The sequence below is a fragment of the Lepidochelys kempii genome, chromosome 2 (genome assembly GCF_965140285.1).
Source record: "Lepidochelys kempii isolate rLepKem1 chromosome 2, rLepKem1.hap1, whole genome shotgun sequence".
NCBI lineage: Eukaryota > Metazoa > Chordata > Testudines > Cheloniidae > Lepidochelys > Lepidochelys kempii.
Genome location: NC_136381.1, coordinates 54,939,016 through 54,956,276, shown reverse-complemented (window position 1 = coordinate 54,956,276; position 17,261 = coordinate 54,939,016). Strand labels below are relative to the sequence as shown.

Genomic DNA, 17,261 nt, shown 5'->3' with positions numbered 1-17,261 from the left:
CAATCTACACCAGCTGAGAATCTGTCCATTATCTTTAAAATGGGACTTTTAAAGTGACATATGATGTAGATAAGAGACAGTAGTCAACTGTAAGACATTTTTGACAGTTGGAAATGAAGAGAGGTTAATAATTTGAACCCATCTTTCGAAGACTTGAAAAGTAACCTTTCTCTGTTAATAGAGTGTGTCACTTTTTTATTTCCCATAATTCTCATATTTAAGGTATTTAAATAATAATGCTGTACTCCCACATATAGTCTGATAAACTAGGGAGTATCGGAAACTAAACTGAGTAATATAATGATAGCACATGATGTTGTCATGTACATTATGCCTTTAGGCATCAAAGGCCCAATCCCGCAGCCCTTAATCAAACAAAATTCTTAAACCCAGCTCTTTAAAGTATATAGGCCTTGCTGCGCTCAGCATTGCAATACCTAACTGATTTAGGAGGTGAAATCTCATTTTCAAAAGGGAGTTAGGCACTTAGGAACCTAAATGCCATTGACCATCAATAGGATTTTGGCTCCTCAATGCCTAAATCCCTTTTGAAAATGAAACTTGGCCTCCTAAATCAGCTAGGCATTTCAATGCTGAGTGCAGCAATGCCTACTTACCTTTAAAAAGCTGGGCCCTACACACTAGCCTAAGTAAGGCCTAGCGGATCAGTCCTGAACAGTGTGGAAATTTGATGGAGTTCCAGAAACTAAGCTTGTTGACAAATTAGTCATTAAAGGTAGAAAAATATGTCAGGCGTAAACTTAAATTTTAGCAGAAATGTGTCGGAATCACTAGTCTAAATTACATGAAACTAAGTAATTACATAAGGAAACAAATACAAATGTAATGTGTGGGGAAGTGACCATTAATGTATATGTAATAAAATATATTTGTGTGTTTAAAAAAAATGCCCTGAGGAAAATACCTCTGTATGATTCAGCATTCAACTATTTATTATTGTTCTCAGGGTCTGTTCGTTTTTTTCTGTTTACCTTGAAAGCTGTCCTTTTATTTTACTTCTTTTTTAATGTTGCCTTGTTTATATCAAATACTATATTGCCTATGTAATAAGAGAAAAAAGTTCTTGTTTTTTTTCAGAGAAAAATACAAGCATTTTCTTTGTTCATCTTTACCTTGTTTCCATAACATCCATGACCTTATTTTTAAATTAAAACTAGGTTATTGTGCAATGAGGTGCAATTTGTTCATTTATATGAACCTTATGTGGATTGAAAAAAAATCAAGATAAATCTTCATGCACAGCATACAATCAGATTACCCCTGGACTATATATTTACGTTGGGTCTGATAGCAATCAATGGTTGAGCTTCATTGCATTTCAAGATGTATTTGCACCCAGTTGTCCAGTGATAGTGTCCTCACCCTGGAAATAATTTAGTTGCAAATTGACTGGAAGATGGTGAAAATTGAAAGTTAAAATTAGAAATACTCATAATAAACAGCAGAAAAAGGGTCAGATGATGCCGCACTATGATGAGATTGGAATGGTTGGTAAATGAGGTTTTGTGTTTGTCATGAGATGTATGTGACATGCCTACCCAATGCTGTTGTAATATCCAGCCTAGCAAAAGAGATTATCTGGCAAATTGATGCTGGAAAGAATTTTCTGATGGACTGGGAAATTAGAATTGCACTCTTTTCTTTGATGTGTGCACGACTGGGCCACGTTATACAGCTAGTTCAGGCATAATATTAAATATAGTATTTAATACTTAGTAGTAGAACTATCTATAGAAAATAATTATATTCTTGGTTTGATTACAATACCACAGTATAGAACTTCATAATGTAAACCTTTAAAGCAACACAAAATTACTGATTTTTGCATATAATTAGTATTTAGTTAGCTCAAATCCTGTTTTCCACAATGCGTGCATGGAGTTGTAGGTTTTGGGAGGTTGTCTGGAATTGGGGGGGTTTTTTGTTTGTTTGGGTGGGTTTAGGTTTTTATGTTTGGTTTTTGGGGTTTTTTTGTATTTTTTAGAGGCTCACTATATTTAGCTTCAGAACTATAACCAAGCAGGGCTTATCAAAGCAGCACAATAATTTCACTGCCCAAACATTTTAGAAATGGTAGAAGGTAATTAAATGTTAGAAAATTATCTATTTTGGAAAACAAGGATTTCTGAGTGAAGGTTGATTTGGTTTACTGTAACAGAGAATTTCAGACTGAGATGCTGAAGAGAGCATGTTATTGATTAATCTTTCAAAGCAACCTAAGGTTATCTAAACAAGACAGAAGAGTCCATTTTAAAATTTATTTCTAGAGTCTGTATCAAGGATAAAGGTGTGTTTTCACCTTTGTATTTGCCAGGTTTCAAATTGTTTTATTTAAATACATTCTTTTATATATTTAGCATAACCATGTGGGAGATTATAAGGCATCATAATCACAGCTTTTTCTATAGCATAACACTTCTAAGTTTAAAACATGGTTTTTTTAAAAAATTATGTTTTTGGAACAGGAATAATCACACCAGAGAAGGAGCCAAAAGTGAACACTGCGGTAGGGACACAACAGCTACTTCAGGCAAAAGAAGAGGATGGTGCACCTAAAAAAACAAAACCTCTTGAGGACAATAAATTTGGACATGAACAGGTAAAAGAAAATGTAACAATTCCATTGCCTCATAGAACTCTCTCAGGTAGTTCAAAAGTAAAACAGAGATGAAATGCTATTGAAATAGCAATGCTATCATGTCATTCAAAACACACTAATACCCTGCATCTTCATTTGCTGTTTTTCAGTTCTATCAATGTCCTTATTGTAACTACAGTAGTAGGGACCCAAATCGTATCCAGATGCATGTCCTGTCACAGCATTCAATGCAGCCCGTTATCTGCTGTCCCCTCTGCCAGGATGTCCTCAGCAACAAAATGCATCTCCAACTTCATTTGACCCATTTACACAGTGTGTCTCCTGACTGTGTGGAGAAACTGCTTATGACCGTAAGTATTCAAAATACTGGTACATATTCGACAGGAACATACTCAGACATGTAGACAATGAATTTGTTGTGACCTAGTATTCTGGTAGCCAGAGCTGGGGACTGAGAATCAGGACTTTTGGATTCTGTTCCTAGCTCTGTGGCCTGAAGAAAAGCTCTGTGTAAGCTCAAGAGTTTGTCTCTCTCGCCAAAAGAAGTTAGTCCAATAAAAGATATTACCTCACCCACCTTTCCCCCCGAGTTGTATCAGTAATTTATGTCCCTAGGGCAAGTCACTGAAGCTAGATTTTCAAAGATGCTGAGACCCTGTAGTTTACATTTAAGTCAACTTTGAAAAATCAGGCCACTCACCTTTCTGTACAACTCTAAATTGGGTGTATTCATATCTATCCCCCAAGGGTATTGTGAACATTAACTTGTTGTTTCTAAAATAGTAGGAGTTCCCTGGGCAAAAAGTACTACTGCAAAGTATTATTTTTATTAGTGTTAATTGGTATTATGAGTTTTTCTGAACATATTTCATAACATATAATATTCAAATGAATTCCTCAAGTTCAGCTAGAAATATAAAAACAACGTATACTATGATATACCATGTCATTTTGGCATGTGTTATATGATATTAATAGTTGTTGGATCACAGCTTTAACCAGAAAACACAGGCCCCAGTTCTTTCGTCTTTTCTGGCGGTTTTTTGCCTCTTCTATGAGGAAAGCTTCTCTAAAGCCCACAGATTCAGCCCCCTGAGGAGTCCTCTTTCTACCCAGTGATTTCTTTACCCATAGAGCTAGTGTGGCAGCTCTATACCACCCTGCTCCTGATTCCTATGTGTGACCAGGGAAAAGGAGGGCTGGATGGAGAGCTTCTGAGACCTCTCTACATTGTACTAGGAGCTCAGCTGATCCCCAGCTGGCCCTAGTTCTGTACTAAGTACAGTTCTGCTAAACCAGAATATTTGGCCCATCACATAGGAAATACTATGTAGGCTGGAAATGTAACTTTTGCATTTCTTAAATTTTTATTTTTGTTTAATTTTGTGATCTTTAATGAAGCCAACTACATTGCTGTGTTTTTTAGCATTTAGGCTATGTGTACACTGCGTACCTTACAGCGGCACAAGATACATGTGTGGAGGGGATTCCTCCCTCATCCCACAAAGTTCCAGGACCAGGCACCTCCTTCACACCATACCCTTCTCTACTCAGATCCTGTGGAGGATGCGGTGTAGGTCCAGGGTCCTCACTGGGGAGGGGACAGAGACAGGATGTAGTTGGGGGCCATAGTTAGGGATGCATATCGTCTCCATTCCAGATACATAGAGATTCCCAGGAAAAAAAGTATATAGCTACCACAAGGCAATGTGGCTTCAGTTAATTTAGGTGAATAGGATGGGGAAGGAGTGAGATCCTGCCTTTGCTGTTCCCATAGGTTGGCTGGAGACCAGTTTCTGAAAAGCTAGGTTTAGAAGTCAGTAAAACATCTGTTTACACTGTCACAACAGTATCTTCATCCTGGAAAAAGATTAAAACTTTATTTTTTTTAAATACACTGAACATTATAAGATTTTATCATAAGAGGCTGAAGAAACTGTGGAGCAATCCTCTACTTGCAGGATTTATTTTTTTCTCCCCATATCAATGATTTTCTCCTGTTTTGATGTTAGGATAAGTTTAGGAGTGGGGTTGTTTTGTTTCTGGGTTTTTGTAGAGAATTTTAGTGATGGGGGTGTTATTGGAAAACTTAATCTTTCTCATATAAATTGCCTCAGTAACCATCTAAGAGTAACATGCCCTGTCCACATCTGATCTCCCTGATCGCAAAGGAAATGGACGTTTCCTAAAAATCTCAGATATGGGATGTTTGCAATCACTATTTTTCATTCCACCCTGTCCCCACCACAACCAAAGGCATTAGTTCTCTGAGCAGACTCTGCCCATGCTAAATTTAAAATTTCAGATTTGAATGTGGTTAGAATTATTTTTCTCAGTGGGCAAAGTATATATTCTTTTCACTCTCATGTATCACAGTAATGGCTCAAGAGATTTTTGGGCAAACATTCCAAGTGGTTCATTCTTGAGCGGACACCAAACAGAAAATTCAGCCCCTATCTGGGTATTTATATGGCCCTTAGTCCCATAGTGTCAGAGCACCTCACAGTCTTTAATGTATGGGGTTAGGTCTGTAATCCCATTTTACAGGTGGGAAACTGAGGCATGGAGGGACTGTTACTTGCCCAAGATCACGGGCCTGTAATCCAGGACTGAATCAAGCCCTTGGATTTTGCTGTGTGACAAGCTTTGAACCATGTGTGATGCACTGATATACAGTGTTTTTTCTTCTTTGAATGTAATATTGTCTCCTTGCTTTTTTAAAGGTTCCTGTACCAGATATGGTGATGCCCAATAGTATACTTTTGCCTGCAGTTCCTTCAGAGAAATCCGAGCGTGACACACCTGCTACCATTACAGCAGAAGGATCTGGGAAATATTCAGGTATGCAAACGAAAGACCAGACATGGAGAATCTAAATGAGTGATTCTTGGAGCAAACCACTTGATTCTTCCTTGGTACAGTACTACTTTTTTTGGTTACAAACATTAACAAGAGGTAACAGGAGAAAAATAGTAAGCTGTCATCTAGGGCAGTGGTTCCCAAAGCCGCTCCGCCTCTTGTTCAGGAAAAGCCCCTGGCGCGCCGGACCGGTTTGTTTACCTGCCGCGTCCACAGGTTCAGCCGATCGCGGCTCCCACTGGCTGCGGTTCGCCGTTCCAGGCCAATGGGGGCTGCAGGAAGCGGCGCGGGCCAAGGGACGTGCTGGCCACCCTTCCTGCAGCCCCCATTGGCCTGGAGCAGTGAACCTCGGCCAGTGGGAGCCGCGATCGGCTGAACTTGCAGACGCGGCAGGTAAACAAACCGGTCCAGCGCGCCAGGGGCTTTCCCTGAACAAACAGCGGACCGGCTTTGAGAACCACTGATCTAGGGCATGATTTTCAAAGATGGGCCTCTGTAAATGCCACAGCTTAGCAATGAACTTGGCTCTTTGCATAGGCACATATCTAACTGGATGCATGTTGTCCATGTCATTGTACAAATACTTGACTTGAGCTAGTATACACCTGTGGTCATTTGAATGTAGAAATTAGGCAGCTGTATGTGGCCATTTTGAAAATAAGCCCCTTGCTGTTTTAAAAATATATAGGACGTGATCTAAAAGATAATGAGCTATCTGTAACTCTCACTAGAGCCAATAGGAATGTCAGATGAATGGGTCCTTAGGATCCAGCCCATATTTCAATTTTTACTCCAGACACACTCTCCCCTGTGCTAATAGGCTGTCTGCTCCAAGCCCCTGCTCAGTCTTTTCACCTCAGCCCCCACCCCCACCCTTAATACCTTCTTCTCTCCGTGCCCTGTCCCCCTCAGCATCCCTTCTATCTGCTTTCTCCTCCCCTCCTTCATCTCTATGTTTAATTAACTGAACCCCACCCTAAGAATTAACAAAAAATATTGTGGCACTAACATTCTGTTGGTCACCATCACTGATCACTCTGCTTGTATGTTTGCCCCCTTTCCCTACTCTTTATCTGTCTCTCTTATTTGTTTGTTAGCAATTTGGAGCAGGGACTGTCTATGTTTGTACCTTGCACAGTCGGGGACCATTTTTGGTTGGTCCTTAGGCACTGAGGGTGATAAGATAAATAATAATATTGCCTATGCTCAAATGTTACATGTCTAAAAGATATTTCTTTGTCTTCCTTAACCAGGTGACAGTCTGATGGATGAGAAAAATACTCCTGGGCTTGATGAAGCAAAAACTGGAATGGAAATTAAGACTGAGGAACAGAAGCCACCTAAGGAATGTACTGAAATGCCAGAATGGAATAAGAGCAGCAGTAAGGATACAAAGATCACCGAATCACTGCCAGATCAATTGAATGAACAGCAGAAGAAGCAGCAACTATCTGTTTCTGATCGCCATGTCTATAAATATCGTTGTAACCATTGTAGCTTGGCTTTTAAGACTATGCAGAAGCTTCAGATACATTCCCAGTATCATGCTATTCGGGCTGCTACCATGTGTAGCCTTTGTCAACGTAGCTTCCGTACATTCCAGGCTTTAAAAAAACACTTGGAAGCAGGCCACCCTGAACTCAACGAAGCTGAAATTCAGCAGCTGTATGCATCTTTACCTGTAAATGGTGAACTCTGGGCGGAAAGTGAAAGTATGGCACAAGATGATCATGCACTGGAACAGGAAATAGAACGAGAATATGAGATGGACCAGGAAGGTAAAGCAAGTCCTGTAGGAAGTGATAGTAGCTCTATTCCAGATGATATAGGCTCAGAACCAAAGCGGACCTTACCTTTTAGAAAAGGGCCAAATTTTACTATGGAGAAATTTCTAGATCCATCTCGCCCATATAAATGTACAGTGTGTAAAGAATCTTTCACTCAAAAGAACATTCTCTTGGTCCATTATAATTCAGTGTCTCATTTACATAAACTCAAAAAGGTTTTGCAGGAAGCATCAAGTCCTGTCCCTCAAGAAAGCAACAGCAGCACTGATAACAAACCCTACAAATGCAGCATTTGTAATGTTGCATATAGCCAAAGTTCTACATTGGAAATCCATATGAGATCTGTGCTTCATCAGACTAAGGCAAGGGCTGCAAAATTAGAACCAAGTGGTAATATAACTAGTGGAAATAGTGTAGCAGGGAATGTTAATAGCCCTAGCCAAGGGATGCTAGATTCTGTGAGCTTACCAGCAGTTAACAGCAAAGATACCCACTTAGATGCCAAAGAATTAAATAAAAAGCAAGCTTCTGAATTAATTTCTGCCCAGCCTACACATCATCCATCCCAGTCACCAGCACAACTTCAAATGCAATTACAACATGAACTGCAACAGCAAGCTGCGTTCTTTCAGCCCCAGTTTCTAAACCCTGCATTTTTGCCTCACTTTCCCATGACACCAGAAGCACTGCTGCAATTTCAACAGCCTCAGTTCCTTTTTCCATTCTACATACCTGGGACAGAATTTAGCCTGAGCCCAGACCTGTGTTTGCCTGGTTCTGCCACATTTGGTATGCCTGGAATGGCAGGGATGACAGGATCAGTGCTAGAAGATTTAAAACAGCAGATACAGACTCAACACCATGTTGGACAAACGCAACTACAAATCTTACAGCAACAAGCACAACAGTATCAATCAACACAACCCCAAATTCAATCACAAAAACAGCAGCAGCAAAGTAGCAAACTAATGAAACAGGAGCAAAATAGTCTAGTAAGTGCAGACTGCCAGCTGATAAAGGATATGCCATCATATAAAGAATCAGAAGAGATTTCTGAGAAACAAGAAAAGCCAAAGCAAGAATTGACAAATGAAAGCGAAGGACTAAAGGAGAACAAAGATATGAAGAAGCAGAAATCCTCAGAACCGACCATTCCACCACCTAGAATAGCTTCTGGGGCTAGAGGAAACGCAGCCAAAGCTTTGCTGGAGAATTTTGGCTTTGAGCTAGTTATTCAGTATAATGAAAACAGACAAAAAGTACAGAAAAAAAGTAAGACCAGTGAAGGTGAAAACACTGACAAACTGGAATGTGGAACATGTAGCAAACTATTTTCTAACATTCTTATTTTGAAGAGTCATCAAGAGCACGTGCATGGTCAGTTTTTTCCTTACGGAGCACTAGAGAAATTTGCCCGTCAATACAGGGAGGCTTATGACAAACTTTACCCAATTTCACCATCCTCTCCAGAAACCCCACCTCCCCCGCCTCCTCCCCCGCCTCCTCCCCCTTCCCTGCCTCCAACTCCTTCACAGCCTTCTTCGGCCAGCTGTGGAAAAATTCAAAATACAACTCCCACTCCTTTGCAAGCTCCTCCACCCACCCCGCCACCGCCGCCTCCACCTCCGCCGCCCCCACCGCCTCCTCCACCACCACCTTCGGCTCCACCTCAGGTCCAGCTGCCTGTTTCATTAGATCTTCCGCTTTTCCCTCCAATTATGATGCAGCCAGTGCAACATCCTGCGTTGCCTCCTCAGCTTGCCCTCCAGCTGCCACCAATGGATACTTTGTCCGCAGATCTTACTCAGCTTTGTCAGCAGCAGCTAGGATTAGATCCCAACTTCCTACGACATTCTCAGTTCAAGCGTCCACGTACAAGAATCACAGATGATCAGTTAAAAATCTTGCGGGCTTATTTTGATATTAACAATTCTCCAAGTGAAGAACAGATTCAAGAAATGGCTGAGAAATCTGGCCTTTCCCAAAAAGTTATCAAACACTGGTTTCGTAATACACTTTTTAAGGAACGACAAAGAAATAAAGATTCCCCATACAACTTTAGTAATCCTCCCATAACTGTATTGGAAGATATCAGAATTGATCCTCAACCCACTTCCTTAGAGCATTACAAATCTGATGCATCTTTCAGCAAGAGATCGTCTAGAACTAGGTTTACTGACTACCAGCTTAGGGTCTTACAAGATTTTTTTGACACAAATGCTTATCCAAAGGATGATGAAATTGAACAACTTTCAACTGTACTTAACCTACCTACTCGAGTTATTGTTGTATGGTTCCAAAATGCACGACAGAAAGCTCGCAAAAGTTATGAAAATCAAGCAGAAACTAAAGATAATGAAAAAAGGGAACTCACTAATGAGCGCTATATTCGAACTAGCAACATGCAATATCAATGTAAAAAATGCAACGTAGTTTTTCCCAGAATTTTTGATTTAATTACACACCAGAAAAAACAGTGTTACAAAGATGAAGATGATGATGCTCAAGATGAAAGCCAAACAGAAGATTCCATGGATGCCACAGATCAAATGCTATATAAAAGTTTCACAGTTTCTGGCCAAACAGACTCATCAAAAAATACAACTGTGACAGCAGCAAGCTCTGGTTCCGGTTCTAGTACTCCTTTATTGCCATCACCCAAACCAGAGCCTGAGAAAAGTTCTCCTAAACCTGAGGCAACAGAAAAGCCAAAGCAAAATGACATCACCCCTAAGCAAATTGATACCACCTCACAAGGCACCAAATCTGTACAATCTGCACCAATAACTTCCTCTGATCCACAGCCATCAGTCTCTCAGTCACAACAGCAAAAACAACCACAGATGGTGGGACGACCTCCTTCTGCGTCACAAACCACACCGGTTCCTTCTAGTCCTATATCAATTTCAATGACTTCTCTACAGAACAGTCTACCTCCTCAGTTATTACAATACCAGTGTGACCAGTGTACAGTAGCCTTTCCAACTCTAGAACTTTGGCAAGAGCACCAGCACATGCATTTCCTAGCAGCCCAAAACCAATTTCTTCACTCTCAGTTTTTAGAAAGACCCATGGATATGCCCTATATGATATTTGACCCCAATAATCCTCTGATGACTGGACAATTGCTTAATAGTTCTCTTGCTCAGATGCCCCAGCAGACGAGCTCATCACACACATCCCACCCTCCTACAGTTTCTGGCTCACTTAAACGAAAACTGGATGATAAAGAAGATAATAATTGTAGTGAAAAGGAGGGCGGAAACAGTGGGGAAGACCAACATCGTGATAAGCGCTTGAGAACTACCATTACTCCAGAGCAGCTGGAAATACTCTATGAAAAATACCTATTAGATTCTAATCCCACCAGAAAGATGCTAGATCATATTGCACGTGAAGTGGGACTTAAAAAGAGAGTAGTACAAGTCTGGTTTCAGAACACACGAGCCCGAGAAAGAAAAGGACAATTCCGTGCAGTAGGTCCAGCCCAGTCACATAAAAGATGTCCTTTTTGTCGAGCACTGTTTAAAGCAAAGTCAGCTTTGGAAAGTCACATTCGCTCTCGGCACTGGAATGAAGGAAAACAGGCAGGTTATAGTTTGCCTCCAAGTCCATTAATATCAACTGAAGATGGAGGAGAAAGCCCACAAAAATATATTTTTTTTGATTATCCGTCACTGTCGTTAACAAAGATTGATCTATCAAGTGAAAATGAATTAGCCTCCACAGTGTCAACCCCTGTTAGTAAAACTGCAGAGATGTCCCCAAAGAATCTTTTAAGCCCTTCTTCTTTCAAAGCGGAGTGCAGTGAGGATATAGAAAATCTGAATGCCCCTCCTGCTGACTCTGGGTATGATCAAAATAAGACTGACTTTGATGAGACTTCATCAATTAATACAGCGATTAGTGATGCCACAACAGGAGACGAGGGAAACAATGAAATGGAAAACATGACTTGTAGTTCAGGGGATGTGAAACCTGTATCATCTCCCAAAGAGCCAAAAACACTTGTGAATGATTCTTTTTCAAAAACAGCAACCACACCTACAATTGAGAATTGTGATGAAAAGTTTCTCTTCTCCCTAACTAGCCCATCGATACATTTCAGTGACAAAGATGGTGATCATGACCAAAGTTTTTACATTACTGATGATGCCGATGATAATGCCGATCGCAGTGAAACATCAAGCATTGCGGATCCAAGTTCGCCCAACCCATTTGGAGCTAACAACCCCTTTAAATCCAAAAATAGTGATCGACCAGGTCACAAACGTTTTCGAACACAAATGAGTAACCTCCAGCTTAAAGTCCTCAAGGCTTGCTTTAGTGACTATCGGACTCCAACCATGCAAGAATGTGAAATGCTAGGGAATGAGATTGGTCTGCCCAAACGGGTGGTCCAGGTTTGGTTCCAGAATGCCCGGGCAAAAGAAAAGAAATTCAAAATTAACATAGGGAAGCCATTCATGATAAATCAGAGTGGAACTGATGGGACAAAGCCAGAATGTTCTCTATGTGGGGTGAAGTATTCTGCACGTTTATCTATAAGAGACCATATCTTTTCCAAACAACATATTTCAAAAGTGAGAGAAACTGTAGGAAGTCAGCTAGATCGGGAGAAAGATTATTTAGCTCCCACAACTGTTAGACAGCTGATGGCACAGCAAGAATTGGATCGTATAAAGAAGGCTACAGATGTGCTAGGCTTAACAGTACAGCAGCCCGGCATGATGGACAGCAGTTCACTTCATGGTATCAGTTTGCCAGCAGCTTACCCAGGACTCCCTGGCCTTCCTCCTGTTCTTCTGCCTGGAATGAATGGTCCATCCTCCTTGCCTGGATTTCCACAAAGTTCAAACAGTAAGTCAGTAAGGGGATGAATTACTTCTTTGATTCATTTTAACGATATTGTGTAGTTATCGACCACCTTTGAAGAACAGCATACTGTGCATTGATACTCTATTCCTATCACTTCTCTGTGAGCATCAAAGTACTGCTGTTGGCCACACTCAGGCCATTATTGGATTGTTTCAGTAGGTAATTGGTAATATTACTGGTTCTCCCAAAACTGAAATTCAGTTGAATTAAATTGAAATCCAACTTCCAGAAGTACTTTTTATTAAATTGTGTAACTACCTGTATAGTGCACTCTAGGGTGTTGTGCAATAACTGGCCCATGTGGACCCCACTGGCATGCGCTAAAAGTTCCCTAGTGCACGTTAACGTAGTACTGTTTGAAACGGGACTTCGTTACTGTGCACTAGGAAACTTTTAGTATACACCAGCAGGATCCACGTGGGCCAGATAGCGCACAACACACGAGTGCCCACTCCACTAGTGCAGACTAATGTATTGTGTAGACGAGCTCTTAGGCAGCCTTGCCTGCAATAACGTTTTATCTAATGACAGGTTTCGGAGTAACAGCCATGTTAGTCTGTATTCGCAAAAAGAAAAGGAGGACTTGTGGAACCTTAGAGACCAACCAATTTATTTGAGCATAAGCATCGGTTGCATCCGATGAAGTGAGCTCACGAAAGCTTATGCTCAAATAAATTGGTTAGTCTCTAAGGTGCCACAAGTACTCCTTTTCGTTTTATCTAATATTATTGTTCTGGTTATTTTGAGTTGAGATTTCTTCACACAAAGTGTAGATTAACATTCTATATTTAATGGCTTGCAAAAATGAAACTGAACATAACAGCCTCTGAAACACAGAGTAGAATTTGCACCAAAACCTGCCTTACGCAACCACCCAATGGACCCAATGGACTAGATGTTGCCTAGTTCAGAAGGTGTTTAACTGAATGTAAAACAGATTTTTACTGGAAACCTTCAGAGTATTTTAAAGTAGTTGGCGGGTTAAGAGGAGGACTTTCCCGCTGGAGGTAGTTCTTATGGACTATTTCATTGAGGCCCAGATCCTGAGAGGTTTGGAGCATCTGCAGCCCCCCATGGTTTGTATGGGTGCTGCGCACGCTCATCATGCCATTCGGGCCGGTGTATGTAACCGAACATCTGCTGTGATTTAGACAGAGTGCTGCAGTTGACGCGGCACATCATTTTGCTTCCATTACTCTTACTGAGAAGCACTTGCTCGTGCAGATAGTTTCACGGAGGTTACGGAACTAGGCTTCCTGTATCAAAAATTCGTTGAACCCTGACAGAAGGCATCTGATTTTTTTTTTTAATGGTTTCCAGTGTTGTGGGCAGAGTTCACTGTAGGTTCACCATTGCGGATGCAAACCCTAATATTTAGTTTCTACCTACCTGATTGTACAGGTAAATCAAGTAATTACACATCAAAATTAGTGAGTGGAGGGGGAAGGCCCCTTCATGTAAGTGGCTCCATTTGTGTTGCCTTAGGTTGTTAAATTTTGATTTATGTAAACAACTTACTTTGCCAGGAGGGCTACCGATTCAATCACCAATATGGCCAGTCAGACTAGAGCTGTAGCAGTAGCTCCTGTTCTACACAGTTCTGTTTTGATTGATGATGACCATGTCATTGCTTCCCTAAGTGGTGGTCAAAGCATCTTGTTTTTCTATTCACTGGGTCAGAAGGGATCTCCTTCTACAATGGATTCTCTGGCTGAGTGCCCTTCTGTTTTTGTCAGTTATTGGCATACAGAGTGCATATAAAACAAATAGGAAGTAGTTTTGAAATACTGCAATATATTCATTTAGTCTCCTCTTAATTGTATATAATGTATATGTCCAAAAGTGGCTAATCTTTGTTTATAGAAATTAGGGATAAATATAATTTGTCTACATAACTTAGCTAAATGGCCTTAGGCAACCTCATCTTGAGGTATAGTAAGCCCCAGAAAACTCACATCTCTCTCTAAATTATTCCCTTATTAATGTACAGATGAAATGTTTGGTAGTACAGACCAGTTGGTCTATGATTGTTGAATTATCAGATTGTCTAATTTCCACACAACATCTTTTATTTGAGATAAATTTAAATCATTAATACAGTAGCATATTCAGTGAATCACCAATTGAGATGGATTCTCAGCCCCTCTCATCTCACATCTTTTTAGGTTAATCGGTTCATTCTAACCCTACAGTGTAAATTGGCTAGTAGAGTTTTGTCATTAAGTTTTTCTTCAACAATATGTTAAGGTGCCCCTGCATCCCTTTTTTGTTGCCCAGTAAATTCGTGCATACATAAATCTTCATTCCCTAATGGTACATAATAGAGTAGTAGTCGAAGTGAAAATAAAAATAGATTAGTTTAATCATTCATTACTGAAAAGAACTCATTATCCTTAAAAGTTCTCTAATATGTGTTCAACACTACTATTCTCCACACCTAATTAACCCACTTTTAACATCTCCTCTGCTATGCTTTGGGTGACAGTACACATCCATATTTGATGCTGGGAAAAGTTTAAGCATAACCTTCTTGGAGTCTGCCTCTGAGCAGACTCTTCACTGGCTGTAATCTTCTAACTAACTTTTTCTGAATTTGCAGCCAGCAGAATACCATTTCTGCCTTACTAACTGTGTGAGGGATTTCCTGAAGTCTGCTCCCAGGGGGGTTACCAACCTGTTCCTTAATTATTGTACATGCTCTGAATTTCAGATTTTATTATTTTTTGCTTGTGTGTCATTTCCTCTTCCTGGTCCTGACCTGCTAACACATACACACAAGCCATCCAATTGATTTAATGGGATGGCTTATGTGAATAGCTGCTCACATGCCTAAATGTTTACAGGGTTGACACATGTTTTCAGCAGCAAAGGCCAGTCTGTTTTGTGATCTTAAAGGGACAATGTCAACATAAAAAAATGATCATTTTTATAGAATGTCATTGCTGTTATTAATAAGACACCACATTAGTGAAACTGTAATAATTAAAATGGAATTTTCCTTTTGTCTTCATTTGTATTTCACATTTTTCATTTTACTTATTCTAGAAAGTGAAACTAACCTGATCAACTTCACTTGGCTTATAATCAATTTCATTTTCAGGTTCTTGTGCCCAACACTCTTTTGTTTGGGTTTCAACACTGCATGGAAATTATTAACTTCCCTCAAAATGCTTTTAAATAAATTTTTAAACATGCAACATTTCCTGTACCATCAGGCAGGGAAAAATAATATTTTCCTAAATGATGGAAAATCTAAATTTTGAGCCTAAACTACTTGAAATTGGTCCTAATAATTTCATTAAACACAGTGGTGTAACTGGACTTTTACTGGCAAAGATTACTTCACTTGGAAGAATATATTAACTCCCTTTCTGGAGAGATGCACCAAGCAAATTTAGACATATTCATGTGTATCTGGGCACAGTTATTTTCTCAGGTCAGAAAGATTGTCTGGTTCTATGATATTATTCCCAGAAAACCTCTCCCCGTAGGATGAACTTCTTCAAATGAGAAATACCGTCTTATGATTGATCTGTTAAATTAAATACACCACCTTAGAGACATCAAATGCTGTATAATTTTTCAGCATTATTATTATGATTGTTCAGCGTATATATGGTCATTTTCAGGGGGTTCCACTTCCTAGGATATACTTCAAGTCTGGGCTTATTTTCACTCTTCAGCCTCACTCCTATTTTACAATATGCTGCATATGGAAGAGCTTTTAGCTTAGAAGTCTCACTTATAGTTTTTCATCCTCTGCTAACAAACTTAATATTCTGTATTCTTCTTAGTTTGTGTTTTTCCCCTATCAGAACACTCGTGCTTCAACATGCTTCTACAATGAATACTGGATCTTCAAGTCATGCTCATTAGAGTCTGAGCTCATCACTTAAGACTAAGGCTGTCTTTAAGATTCACAGCATGCTTTTTCCAAGAATGTGCATATCACTAGGTAATGTGCACTTCAGTTGTTTCTGAAGTGTTATCAAGAGAGAAATATGATTCAGCAGCACTTATTTTTCTCATGACTGGGGCCCTAAATCATGTTCTCTATTCTTCTTTGAACCCTTGTTACCTTCTTCATTCATCTTGTTTGTCTCAGATTCCTCTGAGAGAGACCTCAAGTTTGCTATAAAACCACTTAAAACAGCCACTTAAAAGAGACAGGTAGCAGAGCTAAAACGTTTCTTTACAATTAGTGAATTTTCCAGTCTGTTTCCTTCATGTCACATATGGGAGAATGAGATTCATCAGGTCTCCTGTACTGAGTTTTAGGTACTCTCAATCCACACTTCCCTGTAACAAACCCATTATTCCTATTCTCTGCTGCAATGTTCTCAGATGTTTAGTTGATTTTTGTACATTTCAACTAAATTCCAAAGAATATAATGGGAAAATAAAATAGGTGGATGGGTGAGGTAGCCAGCAGCATTGTGAGTACATTGAGGGCAAGAGGATGAGTGGGGCTGAAAGAGAAGAGGAATGCAAAGGAATTGTAAAAACCCTCAATAGCTATTGAGCCCAAAGGAGTATGATTCAAAAACAGCAGACAAAGCTGGGGTAGCAATTCACATTGATAACATCATCCATGCCTTTTTCCTGTAGGGTGGTTGGCATCAAATACATTTTCAACAGACACTACAAAGCTTCCACAGTTATTTCCTACTGAAAGTATAGGGTGAAGCAACAGTATCTCAGATACCACTGTACGGTAACTGCAGCAATTACTGACTCTTTAATGATGACCATTGTGACTTGTGTCCCTATACTATCTAATCCCTGCTAACAATACATTTTAACTCTTTAGCGTTGCCCTCACCATTAAATAGCAGTAATGATACTGTGGCTATCACTAAATGGTCTCTGTGTTAAATCTGATAATCATTCCCCCTGAATTCTAATTGCTTTATTCCTAAGTAATGCTAAGCACCTGGATATTGATGATTTAAACTTCATTCTTGCCCACTAGATTAGTGCTTCCATGTAGCTAATACCCATCTAACCTCCATTATAGAGCCTGCAATATTGTTCTCTTATCCATGCACTCATATGTTTTTCCTGGGGGCTGCTTTATTCCTACTGTCCTTTGGACATTAGGCTTTCTGTGTGTTCAT

At 39.9% G+C, this 17,261-nt stretch overlaps 1 protein-coding gene across 2 annotated transcripts in view; it reads left to right on the top strand.

Annotated features, from left to right (window-relative positions):
- ZFHX4 (zinc finger homeobox 4) overlaps positions 1-17,261 on the top strand; it is a 173,867-nt gene that overhangs the window by 151,236 nt on the left and 5,370 nt on the right. For both annotated transcript variants that reach the window (XM_073330767.2, XM_073330765.2), the window contains 4 exons: positions 2,487-2,620; positions 2,770-2,970; positions 5,344-5,461; positions 6,733-12,126. In XM_073330767.2, coding sequence (XP_073186868.1) covers positions 2,487-2,620; positions 2,770-2,970; positions 5,344-5,461; positions 6,733-12,126 — 5,847 coding nt within the window. The remainder of the gene's footprint in view (positions 1-2,486; positions 2,621-2,769; positions 2,971-5,343; positions 5,462-6,732; positions 12,127-17,261) is intronic.